This window comes from Parasteatoda tepidariorum, chromosome 1 (assembly GCF_982258835.1).
Source record: "Parasteatoda tepidariorum strain Cologne lab strain chromosome 1, Ptep-v5.0, whole genome shotgun sequence".
Taxonomy (NCBI): Eukaryota; Metazoa; Arthropoda; class Arachnida; order Araneae; family Theridiidae; genus Parasteatoda; species Parasteatoda tepidariorum.
This window is the reverse complement of record NC_141755.1, coordinates 19,134,368-19,149,786: the sequence shown is the minus strand read 5'-3', so window position 1 is coordinate 19,149,786 and position 15,419 is coordinate 19,134,368. Positions and strand designations below refer to the sequence as shown.

Sequence of the window (15,419 nt, the reverse complement as noted above, 5' to 3'; positions counted from 1 at the left end):
CCAATTTAAACCATATTATTATGCAAAATAATCCTTAATATGGTAAGTTAATATGGTAAAACTTGAATAGTTGAAACTAACACCGTAATAATTTTGCACTAAATTTTCAAGCTAATACGGTTCAATAAATTGATATTATGGTTCAGTGTACTGATTTCTTTAAAAATGTAGGCAATTAACCTTTTACACTGAAAACAAATCCGTATTAAATAATGGTCTAAAGTACCAGCATTTCGGATGGATCATCTGTGAAATCCTTTTTACTGAACAATCCATTTTTACCATGAAATAATATACCGCTATTTTTACTGTAGTACATTAATTAGAGTGATTCAGTGATTTTACTGCACAAATTATGGAACATGAAATTTTTTGTTCCTTAATATGCTCCAGTAAAAAAGGCTGACACTCTGCGTGCCGGTACTTTTTACCGTAATTTGATTATTCGGAATTTTTTACAGAGTAGATCTTCACGATAATTAATTTGAAGAGAAAAAAAGTGTGAAATAAGGATGTGTTTTGAACCAAGACAAAGTTTTAACGCGTGGAGCGTAATGAACCGATTTCTTACACTTGGTTACATGATAACATGTTCAACCATAACGTGTCGGTTCAATTTATGCCTCTATCAAGGTCGTAGGAAACTTCAATAATATTTATATAAAGTAACAAAATTATAAATCTTCATACTAAAAATTCTACCTCACCATGCTCATAATACGCCATAGTCAGTTAAAAAGCATCCGACCTTAGTTTTTTTTAAAAAAAAAAGAAGAAAAAAATAAGTGACACATCACACGTTATCAGTAATATAAGAATAGCATGTTATATGTTACCATAACACGCTTAACGTCATCTTAATTTTAGAAGAAAAAAAACATGTTACCACAGATGTAGATAACACTTTTTACCTATTACCACAAATAAAAAAAACGTACATACATTGTGGTAATGTGCAACACGTTATTCTAACATGGAATAACGTAACAAGCTACTCTTATGTGTGTTATCACACATGTAAGAGCAACATATTACAGTAGGGGAGAGTGGGGTCAATTGTAACAGGGTACGATTGTAACAGAGCAAAAATTTCGAGTGTCGGGTTCTAGATTTAGTTCCTAGGTGGCGCACAAGGTGTATTTAATAAATCTACATGTACACCCCTGCTGGCAACCATTTTTATGTACTTTTGAAAGAGTTACATCACAAAAGATATTTTCACGCTACGTAAGTACTTTTGTTGGTATTAGAATATTATATTGTAACAAAGTAATTTTGTTTAAACAAATAAAAGTTTTTAACCGAATATGTAAGTGGACACCTTAATTAACATTTCAATAAAAAAAAATTAGTTTAGTTAATTAACTAGCATTTTTTTTAACAAATGAAGCTGAAGTGGCGTCTTGTAACAATGAGTAAAGGGACGATTGTAACAGCTGAAAATAAATAATCTTATGTTTACAAACCATTACTTAACTCCTTAAGAACCACCAATAGTTTCCTATATCATTTATATTATGTTGCATGTGCATTATTTTATTTGTCTCCTTTTATAGCATAAATTAAAATTTTTAACCCCTTAAAGTTAAAAGTTTAACACTTTAGGCCTCTGCTCATTATTATTTTTACTCCTAAAATATCACTACTATTTTGATCAATAAAAAAATATATCACAACTATGATAATATGTATAATTAACTATGCTTTAGTTGAATTTATGAACTGTTACAATTGACCCCGTAAGTGGGGACAATTGTAACAAGTGCACGACTGTCAAAAAATGTTAATAACTAATATAATAACATTTAAAATAAGGTATTAATTTTTTTTTCTAGTAGAGGATAGTCTACTTTACTCGTCTGTCAATTAATATTAATAATATATCGGATTTTTTGTGAATTAAAAATAGTTAAGTAAAAAATGTTACAATTGACCCCACTCTCCCCTACAATAAAATAAAACTGCTGCAGCGAGATTCAACGGCATTTAAGAGTTTACACTAAAGTGCATCTCCATTGTTTTTAGAATTTTGATAAATAAATCAAATAAAGTTGAAGTGATGGGATGTGAGAGGAAGTTTCGCCACCCAATTGATTCAATTTGTTTGTTTAGAGTTTTGACTACTCTTCCATAAAGTTCGAACAAAATGGTTGACGGCGTTAACGACTTGATGAGTGTGTCTTTTTGATGTCGATTTTCAGAAATATCGTGCCACATAGATCCTCGGTCCATGACCCCTCCTGGAAAAATAATAATGAGGGACGAAGGCACGTGGGAGAAAACAAAAGGATGTGGATTAAGTAGACGAATTAAATATTTTGTCGGGCGGAATTTAAAACGGAACGAAGTTGCGACTAAAAAAAAAATATAGTTCTTTTAAGTTGGAATAGTTTTTGTAATTATAAGAACGCAAAGGGATTTTTGTTATAGTTAGAGTTTTTATATTTATCTGTAAAATAGGTATCTCTCATTTGCAAAACAAAATACATGAGGTTTCGAAATTTAATTTTTTGTATTAGAATTTTCGAAATTTTTATAATAATTTAAAATAAGAGACTTTTGAGTCAAAATACAGCTTGATTAAATTTTAAAAATGAATATTTTAACGATTTTTTTTAAGAACGTTTTAAAAATAGAAAAGAAAATGGTTTGTAAACCAGCTTGAATCATTTTTTTTTCAAAGAAATATTTGTACAGTTTATTATTATTATTATTATTATTATTACTATTATTTAAAGCTCAGTAAATTTTTGTAAGTTACATTTTTACAAAGAAAAAATAAATTACTTTTACGACGCAAAAGAAAGAGTATTAGCTCTGCTAAAATTATCGATGGCAAAAAAAACTAAATTTGGGTAATATTTAATCTCGAAAAATGAAATATTTTTAATAAATGCCCTTTACAAAATTATGCCCTTTTCCTAACTTTAGAGCATATTTTTTATTGAAATAAACTAAGCAAAATAACAATAAACTATTGAATAAACTATTTTGATGCATTGCAGAAACAAATTTTAATGTATTGCAGAAAATGAAAACCCAGAATTATCATTTACTACTTTCAAATAAGATTGTGAATACATTTTTTGGAGAATTAGGATTAAAATGCTTCCCGCAAAAGTTATCAGCTGCAAATATCTTAAATCAAATAACTAATGACACTCATAAAATAAAATAAACTAAAACAAAGCATAAAGCTTATTTTATGACTGAGTCCAGTATGATACATAATCCTAATCCACTTTCAACCGCAGTGAAATTAAATGAGCAATGCATGAATAGCCTCATATCGATGGTAATATAAATTTTTATTATTTTCTATCGAATATTAAATTGAATTGTAAAGTAATCTCACTGTAAAATCTGTGGTATAATACCTATTTGAATTTGGTGTTGAAAAATCCGATAATCTTTGAGTCTTTTCAAACTAATACATACTACAATGCTAATATGCTAGCTATGCATTACTATTATGCAGTGTGTAACTAAAAGAATACCATTGTTTTTGTAATCTAATGCATAATCATGAAAAAACCGTTTTCTAAAAAGATTTTTTTGATATGAATTATCTATTTTAACTGTTCTAAAAATTAGGGCAATATTGAAAAGTTGGACTGCAATATGATATGACTGCAGAGCATATGTGATAAGACTGCAGAGTATATTTAAAATATCTTTTAGTTCAAAGTGTATTTTTTAGTAATAACTGTACACTTTTAAATTCATCTAAATAATACTGATAATTTGTCTTAAATTTTGTTTTATAATTATTATTATTATACGATACCTTCAACAAATTTGTAGAATCTAAAAGTATTAAATAGTTGACAACTAGTTGCATTATTTGAGCGAAAGATTATTGAAATTTTTGAATTTAACTTTACAAATGGAAAATTTTTCAAGCAAAAAATAAATAAACAAATAAAATGAAAAAATAATAATAATATTTTTAAAAATCACGTTTTTGTAGTGGAGAATAATAATTAAAAAACAAAAATTTGAAAAACGAAAACGTGGCGCTCATGAAATACATAACAGTAATAGTATGTGTGCTCACGAGAATATGTGTATGTATATCTGTAATTGTATCTGAATGTGGATGTGTATGTGGAATATGTCTTGTGTATATGCATGTGTATGTGGTTGTGCATGTGTATGAGTAAGAAAATGTGTATATGTATGTGTATATGTACTGTTATGTATTTCATGCGCCCCTTCAAATTTTTGTTTCTAAATTAATATTCTCCACTACAAAAACGTAGTTTTTAAAAATATTATTTTTATTTTATATTATTTTGCTTTTGTAATCACTTCCAAAATCTCAATTTTTTCACTCACAGTACACAAACCTTTTCAACTGACATGTGACACTAACTTGAAATAATCGAATCGACAGCAAAAGACAATCGCGATCATATTAATTTTTCTTTAATTTCAATTTTATTTTACTTTGTATGTCTTTTTACTCTTCATTTTCCTGCATTGTCATCCAATTCTGAACTATGTACCAAATTTGAAGTCTGTAGCTAGTCGGGAAGTTATTTTAAACTTAATTACAAAATTCCACCCGAACATACATGCACGAAGGCAAATTGATATAAACATGGTAAAAAAAAGGAAAAAAAAAAATGATGCACATTTTTGTTTATAATTATTACATATTAAAGAACGATAGCTCATACGATTTTTATAAAATGAAACCATCAAATTAATTTAATTTGATGCTTGAAAAAAATTTATTTGATAACATATTGAAAATAAGAACTTGCCCATAACTGTCTTATAACACAATGGTAAAAATCATAACGGATTTTTTTCTAAATAAGACCACCCAAATAATAAGGATTTGCACCATCCAAATTATAAAGGTTTGCATTAACTACTTTAAAAATATGTTTAATTAAAAGAACAACCACTTGCAGCGGTTGGCACAAGCATGTACTCCAATTAGTGCATGACGCATAATTATACTCTTGTGTCAGTGTTGTCAATTAACCGCGTTCGTATTGATGTCATTGCGTCATAATATGAATCATTATTGAAAGAGCATCATTAATTTTAATGAAAATTCTCAAAACAGAAATTAAAAAATGCTGGAAATAAAAACTTGCAGAAAAAGCGCAAGCATTATGTCTTGCGCGCTAACACGCAATATGCAAATTTGATTTCCGATCTTTATAACAATTAAGACTTTCTGATGTAAAAAGGGCTTCCTTTAATGCTAGCTTGCTGGCTGCCAATTAAATTTCAGAAAATTTCTCTTCTAATACTAGCATTAAACAAAGGTAAGTATCGGTCATTAGCAGATACGGCATTTCTAATGACTTTTTTTTTAAGTAGAAAAAAAAAAATTAAAGCTCTATTCTAAGTGCAGAAAAAAATTAACTTTTTAATCGAAGGGGAAAAAATCTTTTGTTTGACTTATACCATTATTGTTGAGCATAGGTTTTCTGTACAAATAACTTTTTGTTATCGATAGTTCACTTTGAAATAATTTTTGTTTCGTAATGTTGATGGAATTCCGGAATTTTTTTAAAGAAAGATATTTACTTTAGTTTTTTGGGACAATTTGACAACTTGACAAAGTCACTAATGTTTAAACAATAGACAACTTTACAGTTTTCTAAGTAAGTGAAGATTTTATTGACAACTTTTAATGAAATAAAGTAAAATAAATAAAAAGCATTGAATTAAAATCAGTGTCTGTGTAATCTTTGTCTACATTCGAAAAGCTCTCGTAAAAGAAGGTGGGGGGGGGGGAAAGAGAGTTACCCTTTATTTAATATTTTTTAGTTTTTTTGCTAGACATATTTCAGTATATAAACCAAGCAAGAAAGGAAAGAATTTGGAAGAAATTATATTTTTAAATCAAAATTAAAAAGATGAAAGAATTTTATTCGTATCAAAACTTAAACGAAAAGCATATGGCTCATCGTTTTCGAAAAGCGGGGAGGGGGGGGGGGAGGCTTAAGGCGAGGGTCGAACTTTTCACGAGAGTGTTTTGGTTTTTCTATATGTCAAACAAAAATAAAATTATGTTTCTTTTTTAGACTATTTGGAAAACGTAGTTTTTAAAACTTATCATCACGTTATCAATTTATTCTTTTTTTTTTTTTTTTTTAAGTCTATGTCATGAAATTTCTCGAAATTTCGATGGAAGACAAAGTGGAGATACATTTTGTTTGGATCATTTAAAAAATCGTTGTATTGGCATGCAGCTCTTTTTCAAATTTAAGCTCTCTTGCGAATCAGAAATTGATCAAAAGTTTGAACTGATGATAAATTAATTCTATTTAACTATAAAATGGTGATATAATTCCGATTGTAGCTGTTACACAATAAACTAAGCTTGTTCTATCACCCAGCACTGGCTTTCAATTTAAAAAAAACTAAAGCACTCTAGCTAGACGGAGAAAAAAATGGTAAAATTACTGTACTTGTATGGCAATAATATTTGTGGATTTAAAGGAGAAAAAAACTAAAATATACGGTATTTAAACCATTCATTAGGTAATTATTTCGTTGACATGGTTACGGTTAACCGGAAATTTTGTTTTTCAAAATTACAGTTAAGACCACAGATTTAGTAAAAAACTGAAAAACAAATTTAACCGAATAAATGGCTTTTACGGCGTGCTCTAAGGTATCATAATTAAATTACCAAATTGTATCATATTTGCCAAATTTTATGACGTATTATAAAAATCCAATTTTATTATTAATTTTATCAAAAGTTATTATTAAAGCATTTCGATAAAAATTACTTAGCTTTCTGGTCTTCCCAAAAACTCGGTAAATTTTAGCACATTCTGGTTGACCATACTTGTCAATACATTAAAGTTTTGACCATACTTGTATAAGCTATAGTTGCATGGTGGTTAAAATTCCGATAGATGATTAAGTCCCTTTGTCAGTAAAGTACAAAAAATTCTTTTTGTAAATGCGTTAAAAATCTGCAAATCGAAAAGAATTTTTTGCGTAAAATGGAAAGATATCCAGATATTCACTCGATTCAAAAGCTAACAAAACAAAAAATACAACACATAGTTGAATTCGGTAATTAAATTAAAACTTACTTTAGCAAAGTTTTTTTTTTTTTTGTTTAAATTTAAAGTACAACAAAATTTTATTCAAGTAGAAAATTATTAAGATTCGCAAATGCGTTAAAAGTTTGTAAATCGAAATACATTCTAACGAACAACGAAAAGATATCGAGACGTTCGCGTGATTCAAAAGCTAATAAAAAAAATTACAACGCATAGTTGAATTCAGGAATAAATTTGCATTTTCATTCATATTATCTGGACGGTTTATCATTTCGGTAACTAACAAACAATGACGTTAGATAAAAATCGTCATTCATTTCACATTGGCTATCATAGTAACGTGTGTAAAAATCTTTGTTTCCAATTCATGGTGTCAAAGCTCGATAAGCAGAAATAAATTCACTGAGAGAATCTGTTTAAATAAATTGTATTTCTTTTTTGAGATAAAAAAAGTTCCATAGTGCAAGGAAGAAGAAATTCTGGTAAAATTAAAATACTGTATGGTGACAAAAAAGCATAATTCGGATTCATAAAATCAAAATATGTATTTATACCATTCATTTGGAGGTTTTTTCCATTCAAATGGTAACAATTAACCGAAAATTGTGGTTTTCATATTTACAATTCTTATGACCACACATTAAAGCTGTTTGTCGAAGCTCTGTCACCAAGGAAAATGAAGAAAAAAAAGGCATATTTTGAGTGCCTTACACTTGAGGCAATGCGATGAAGAATTATCTGGGCTTTAGAACGGACAAATAACTTAAATATTTGAAAAGTTATTAAACTTTTTTTAAAAAATCGCCAATTTGGTTACATTTTTGCCCCTAGATGAAAATTATCAAAATCATTGCCTTATTCTCAGGTTTTGCAAATTTTTATACGCCCAAGTAATACAGCTTTGGAGTAAGTTTTAAAATATTTAAAAATTAGACTACAAACTTTTTTCATTTTCACTAAACTGAGGCTTTTATTTTCACAAAACATAGGCTTTTTCTCTCCTCAAAACTGAGGTATATTAAAGTTTTGCTCCATTTTCAAAATAAGCGTAGACAGCACTGGCTTTAGATATGCTAGACTTGGCCTAACAGTCAAGAGTAACAGTTGCAAACTCATAACAGAACAGTTATAAAAATAGCATATTATTCATAAAAAAGCATCATTTCATATTACGACGAAAAACAGCCGAACAGTCGATAAACAGCTTTAAAGAAAACCATCATTCGGTTTATTTTGCTAATTTTCGGCTCATGTATTATACGCCAAAAAAGAAATTTATAGCTAGGCTAGATTCAGTGAATGAATAGGACTTTCGCGCCGATCATTTAGGGTTCCATAGTTCCAAAAATTTAAGAGTTTTTTGGTGTTTCTATAGAGCTAGAAATTTTGTAAATTTTACTATATTCTTTTAGCTTATATATTTTTTTAATAATTATAAAAGGTTCATTAAAAGCAGATTTTTGAATTGATAAAAAGAAGTTCATTGCAAAAAGTTTGTTAAAAGCTTATTAAAAAAAATATGTATACTTTTTTCGAAACAGATTTTAAAGCAAAACACATTTTGAAATATTAACTGGATGGAATCAAGAATTAATGTTTTTAAAAATCTATTTTTAAATAAATATAAAATTATAAACTTGTTTAAAATTTACTTTGAAATGAATAAAAATGTTTATTTTAAAGTATAATTTTCAATGATTATACTCGATTTTAAAATAAGTGGTTAGCTCAAAAGTGGTTAATTTTAAGTACTACTTTTAAATTAATAAAGTGGATTTTATTTTTTTAAATTCTTTAATTTTATATTCATTAGTACTTTTTATATTCATTTTTAAATGAATGCACGCCGAGAAAAAAAAGTATGGTTAAAGGTAAAATTTATCGTGCTTCTGGCTGCATGGGAGCACCAAAATGCTCGGTAATTTTTACAGAAGCACTTTGGTAATGATTTTGGTAAAATAAGCAATAAAATATTGCTATATAATATGTTATAAAATTTTGTAAATTTATCAGAATGCCTTAAAGCATGCAATAAAATCTGTCTATTCGACTAAATTTACTTTTCCGTTTTGTATTTTTTACTAAATGCGTGATAATAAGGACTATAATTTCAAAAACCATAACTTCCGGTATACCATTACCATAAGAACGAAAAAATAGTTTTAATACAGTTTATTTTGGTTTTATTTACCAGAACTATGGTTTATTTATTTATTTTTTGTTTTTTGAAGAAATGTCATTGTCATACAGGGCGGTTATTTTACCGGAATTTTTTTCGCCATGTAAAAAGTTTTTTATGGTACATTTTTAAAATCTAAATGATTACTTTTAAATTATTAACGAAGTTTTTTCCGAAGTATACTTTTTAATGTTTATGAAAAGTTCATCTTTTTTTGAAAAAGTTAATGAAAAGTTTTTGCTTAAATTAATGTTAAAAGATTTTTGAAAGTTTATTTTTCAAAAAAAAATTTTTTTTTTTAATTAGAAATTTATTGTATAAAAGAATGATTGGCAGTAAAATAGTCAATTGCACTTATTTTTTATCAATTTTGTACAATCATTATTTGTTAAGCAAAATAGCTGATATTTTTTAAAATCTATTTCAGGAACACTTTTGACAATTACTTAACTTTCATATACTTCTTGAAATTAAAAAACGGTCTTTTTTAATTTATACGTTCTAATAAATGTTCCTTTTTAAATAGAAAAAAATGGGACATAAATAACGAATCACTTAAAATTTTTATAGATGATAGAAAATAAATAAAAGTTCAATTCTTTCCTGATACAGGTAATTTCTTAGCTGTAGCGTTGTATAAAAATTAGAAGTTTAAGTCAATTCTGATTCAAGAGTATCCTTATATCTTAACGTGGATGAAAAAAAAAATTACGTAAGTTCATCTTGATGCCAGCATGTATTTTTTTTTTTTTTTTTTTTGTCATTTCATATAATAAAAATTAAAAGTTAAAGTTATTCTTGATTTAAGTAGTTCATAAGCTATTGCATCGGAAGAAAAATTTGTAAATTGTAATGAACTCCGATTTAAACCTTAGCTTTTGAAAAACTAATTTAATGTTTCTCCTGATTCACGTAATCTTTCAGATTACGTGATTATTACGTGATTCGGTTATTACGAGTTCAGGTCAATTCGAATTTAAGAAAATATTTCCATTTTCAAAGCTCGTGAATTGAATAAAAGAATTACGCGTTGTAGTTCATCATGATTCAAGTACATATATTCTTAACTCTATAGCGACAGATACAAGAAATGAAAGTTAAAGTCGAAGTAATTCCTGATTCAAATTATATTCTATTTGAAGCGTTTGATTTTGATTTAAAATAGAATAAAAGTCAAAATTATTTGTAATTCAAATACCATTTTGCTTGATGGTTTAAATCATTGCCGTATTCCCTTTCACTTGTTGGGTTGGATAAAAAATGCAAATTAAAATAAATCCGGATTCAATTGTTTCCTTAGCTCTTGCACTGAAATGGAAATTAAAGTTTAAAAAAATCATGTGTCCCTCTGTTTTCTCATAAGTATGATAACATTTTCAAATTGCACACTCTCTTTCCATCTGCATGGAAGTTAGAATTAAGGTTTAATTCCTTTACTGAATTTCTTATCTACATTCTGCATTTAGCAAACAATTACAAATTAATATCACCTTTGAATTACATTTGATTTTCAAAACTCAATTTTAAAATTATAATTGTTATTATTTGCCAAAAAATATTATTAATTAATAAAAGTTTCTTTTGAATAAGAAACATTACTCCGACATAAAATTCTCAAAGCAATAAAATTTTCAATTATACTTTCAAGAAAAGTATTTAACCTTGGGATTTGAAATTTTTTTTTTTTAATTTTGTTTTCTTTATTTCTTTAAAATTTGATTTTAAAAAAAATTATTAATTTAAAATACTGCAGAATGTAAAATTTATTTTAGATAATTATTAAATTATATTTTATATATAAATATTATTCATGTTTTTTCTCCATCTCACGTAATCCTTAACGATAATTACGAAATTACGATAATTACGAAACGATAATTTTTTAATCAAATTTTAAAATGTATTAAAAAAACTTATTATCAATAGACATCTAATTTTTTAAAATATAATTTTTTAGAAAAAAAAATTTAAGAAAATTATTTACGTTTTTACAAAATATATAATTAAATGATAATTAATATTGCAACTTATGAATGCTTAAATATAAATTTCAGGACAAATTCTAAAGTTTTATTCGATTTTTTAAAGGAAATTCGATTTCCATTATAACTTTATCGATATTGAATATACCTTGTGTACCTTTGAAAGAAGAACCTATCTCTCTCTCTCTCTTTCTCTTTCATTTTCGTCAAAATAAAAAGTTTTATAATTTAATAGTTTATACTTTTTTAATTGCTTTCACTTAAGTTTTTTGAAATATCTGCTTATAAAGTCAAGTAGTAAATTTTGTTTTTCAAATAAAAATCTTAGTGGTAGATCTTGTTGAATGAAATTTTGAAAACACTCAATTTTCCAACAAAAAAAGGTGTTTTTTCTTCTTTTTTTTTCAAAAAAAAAGTAAGGAATTTGCTTTATCAGGTTTTTACAAAAGACGATTTTTGTTATTGCTTCTGTTTTTAGGGACTGAATATGTTAAAAATGAAAAAAATGACATTTTAAAAGCATTCAATTTTATTGCAGTTAAAAAATATGTTATTTTCATCAGAAAGTATAGAGCATGAATTTACTGCATCAAATCTTTAAGTAAGGCTATTTTCTAAAGAAAAGCTGACTAAGAGACCCTTAAATTTTCTAAAGTGTAATTTTTTGCTTTCTTATTATTATTACTATTTTAAGTTTCTAAGCTACTATTATTATTATTCTAAGCTACTAAGTTTTTAAAATATCGTATTTACCCCTAAATAAAAAATTGAAAGTGAAAATATTTCATAAATAATGCCTGATCGTTTTAATTTATTCCAGAATAAATCTCTGTTTACTTCGACACATACTAAATAATTGTTTAAAATTCGCAGAAGTATTAGACTTAGTCGGAAGGGAGAAAATATCATCCAGACGATGATATATAAATAGTTCTTGATTGTTTTTATTTATACCAAAATAAATCTCTATTTACCACCACAAATGCTTAATAATAGTCTAAAGTTTGGCAGTAAATGATATTTAAATGACTCATGACATATACTGGCTACATGATATATCAGTAATTTCCAATGTAAAATCATCCTCCATAACATTGCATTGTTACTATTTTATAAATGAAATGACTACGTTAATATAGTAGTTATAAAAACATTTACAGAAATTGGCAATTTTAAATTTCGCTTCTTAATTTGTGGGATATGGGGTTCGAAAGATAATTAAAAGAATATTGCACCATTATTTATACATTTCAATTTCATTTAAAGAACTGGCGTCTTGCCAGTATCTAATTTATTTTCATGCATGATAATGTTGCACAAAGCACGTGTCAAGAACAGTTATTACTTCCCAGTTATAAATTTAACTGTTTAAGAAATAGCATGCTTAATTGATTATTAAACTCATTATAATTAAGACAATAGCTTTACTTCGTTATTAAAATCTTATTTCAAATAATTAAAGTTAAGTATTGTTTATGAAATGTTTGTTCACTTACTGAGCGGGGAAGTGGAGAGGGAGTCGCTTTCCAAGGGGGTGTCCCTTTCTGATTCTTCGGAACTTTCTTCGGCCACCGTAGTGGACATCAGAGCATCAATAGAAAAGTCTTTGGCCTTACTAGACATGGCCGCAGAATAAGGACGGCGGTGAAGGAATTGGAAGCCGCTGGACCTTGGTCCCGCGGCGGCGTCCATTGAGTGACGGACCGGTGCCGGGACGACCATAGACCCAGTCTCGTACGCCACCTTAGGCTTAGCTGTGATGCCGATACTTGCCGGACACTTCACCGGGAGACTTACAAATCAATAATTTGACAGATGTCATGTAGGAAATTGTCTCCAATTGTTTTCTTCTTTTTTTTTTCGTTTATGCTTTTATATACTTTTCCAAATTGTTTTTCTTTTATGAAATATTCTTTATTAACTTTCAACAAAACACTAGCTTATATATTCATTATATATACAAATTTATTCTTGCCCAAACTTATTTTACATATCTTCGATACTATTCAAGAACATGTTAAAATTCAGGTAAGAGAAATAAATCATATGTTTCTTCTAATGCTGTCTAAAATTGTTCCTATAATTCTTCAGATAAATTATACAATGTGGTAAAAGATTGGAATAATAAATATTAAGTAATTGTTCAAGGATTGGCAAATATTTTGACATATGGCATGACAATAGTTTCATAGTAGTTGATTTTTAGTGTTGCCATATTTTACATGTGTACAGATTAAATCATTAAAAAAAAGCAAACGATATTGCACAAAACGTGTCAGCAGACGATAATGCTGAAAAATACTAGGTGAAAATTTTCTCCGACTATAAGTCTACCGCAGAGTATAATGAGTGATTTAAAAATCGAAACTTCTCATGGCACATCATTGAAGAGAAGAGAAAACCGCACTCTTCTCAACACAACTTGTTACTCACTCACTTAGCTAGAAGTCCGTTGGGGGGTCGGGCATTTAGTCACATGCACACATAGCGCCACCTTCGTGTTAGTTACACCCAGTCAACACAAATCCAGATCCTGCCCACCTTTTCGCTAAGCGCAAAAATCGCATAAAAAGTAAACAAACGGAAAATATAGCTTCCGACGACATTCTAGAAGAGCTCTATTTCCCTTTTTACTCCAATCACAGGCCGCCGCTTCTAGCAACAAAAGATAAAGAGGGGGATGAAAGGGGGGGACCAGTTTAGGGGAGAAAAAAAGAAGAATGAGACATGCACTGTGTATGTTTGTATGTGAGTGCGTGTTGTGTGTCGCAGAAGGAGATGGCACAAGCAGGCGAGATTTCAAACACGACGCAAGAATGGAAGATTTGGAGTTGACGAATGAAATGGACGATGGCGCCACCTACACTTTTTGAAAGAGAGGGATGCTGAATTGACTTCGGAATGACAATTCAGAGTTGATCCGGAGTTATTTTTCGTAAAAAAAATTCGCACAATTATTGATTAAAATGTACTAATTACGTGAATTTTCGTTTTTTAACTTTTTTTAAGATATGAAGAAGATTAACTAACGTGAATATTTTTTATTACTTTTAAATCTTAAATATTTAAAAAAAATTAAATTGAAAGTTTATTTTTTAAAATTTAAGTTTGCATTAATTTAATTAATGTAATGCAATTTAAGGTATCCAAATTTTGAAATTCATTGAAAGATATCACAAATAAGATTTCTCAAATAGTATTTCAAATATTTATAAATTTATTTAGTAATAAATATTTATTTATTTATTTAATTGTTTGTTTATTTTTTGCTGCTTAAAATAAATAAATAAATAAATATTGATTTAACTCATTCATGTACAGTTATTTTCAAATAATATAAAATTTGTGTTATTTTCGGTAATAATTTGGTTAATAATAAATTTTGTTTAATATTTTCAACTTTTTAAGCAGTGTAGTGCATCTGAATTTTAAAAAAAAACTGCATATGTCAACAAAAATTAAGATCGGAAAAGGAAAAAATCTCAAATTTGTGTAACGAATCAAGACTAGAATTCTGAATAAACAAGCAAAGACGAAACTGAAATGTGGAAAAACTATCCCAATGATTGATGATAATTAATAATAACAATAGCATCTACAAAATATTTTTTAATTAAATGCAGACAAAGCTATCTCTATCAAGAATAAAATTAAAAGAAAAATTATTTGAAATTTTAATTTTAATTTGGTGAAAATTTTGGTTTACAGATTTCATATATTTAATGACAAAAAATTGTTAACTCATTTTGAACATTTAACATTTCCAATATTTCACTAAAAAAAAAGAAAAAAGAAGGTAAGTTTTCGCCTAACTGGAGATCAATTACTTCAAGTGCGTTGTTAACTGTTCGAAAAACGATGACGGCATTGCTGACCATACATTAAGAACAAAAATTTTTCCCCCTTGTAATTATTTTTCAACTCGGTTTGAAAGAAAAGGAAATATTTAAAAAGATGTACAAAATTTAATGGATTTTAAAGACTATAGAAGCATTAAATAAATTCAGAAAAGAAAACTTATAATGAAACCTAAAGTCTCAGAAAAATCGATTTAACGTTCAATCGATTGTTAAATACCAGTAGTGAATAGAGTGATATTTTTGTCCACGTATTACTTCCATCGAGATAGATAATTTGCATAATATTTAGTAGTTAGGCTCGCTACCGTGTTAAGGTAGCAGTAAACAAACAATATTACTCTTGGGACAATAT

General features: G+C 27.6%; 1 protein-coding gene across 1 annotated transcript in view; it reads right to left on the bottom strand.

Annotated features, from left to right (window-relative positions):
* Positions 1–14,043, bottom strand: part of LOC107456793 (uncharacterized) — a 122,402-nt gene extending 108,359 nt beyond the window's left edge. The window contains exon 1 of the mRNA XM_016074747.4: positions 12,704–14,043. Within this exon, the coding sequence (XP_015930233.1) occupies positions 12,704–12,929 (226 nt within the window). The 5' untranslated portion in view covers positions 12,930–14,043. The remainder of the gene's footprint in view (positions 1–12,703) is intronic.
* Between the last annotated feature and the right edge of the window lie 1,376 nt (positions 14,044–15,419).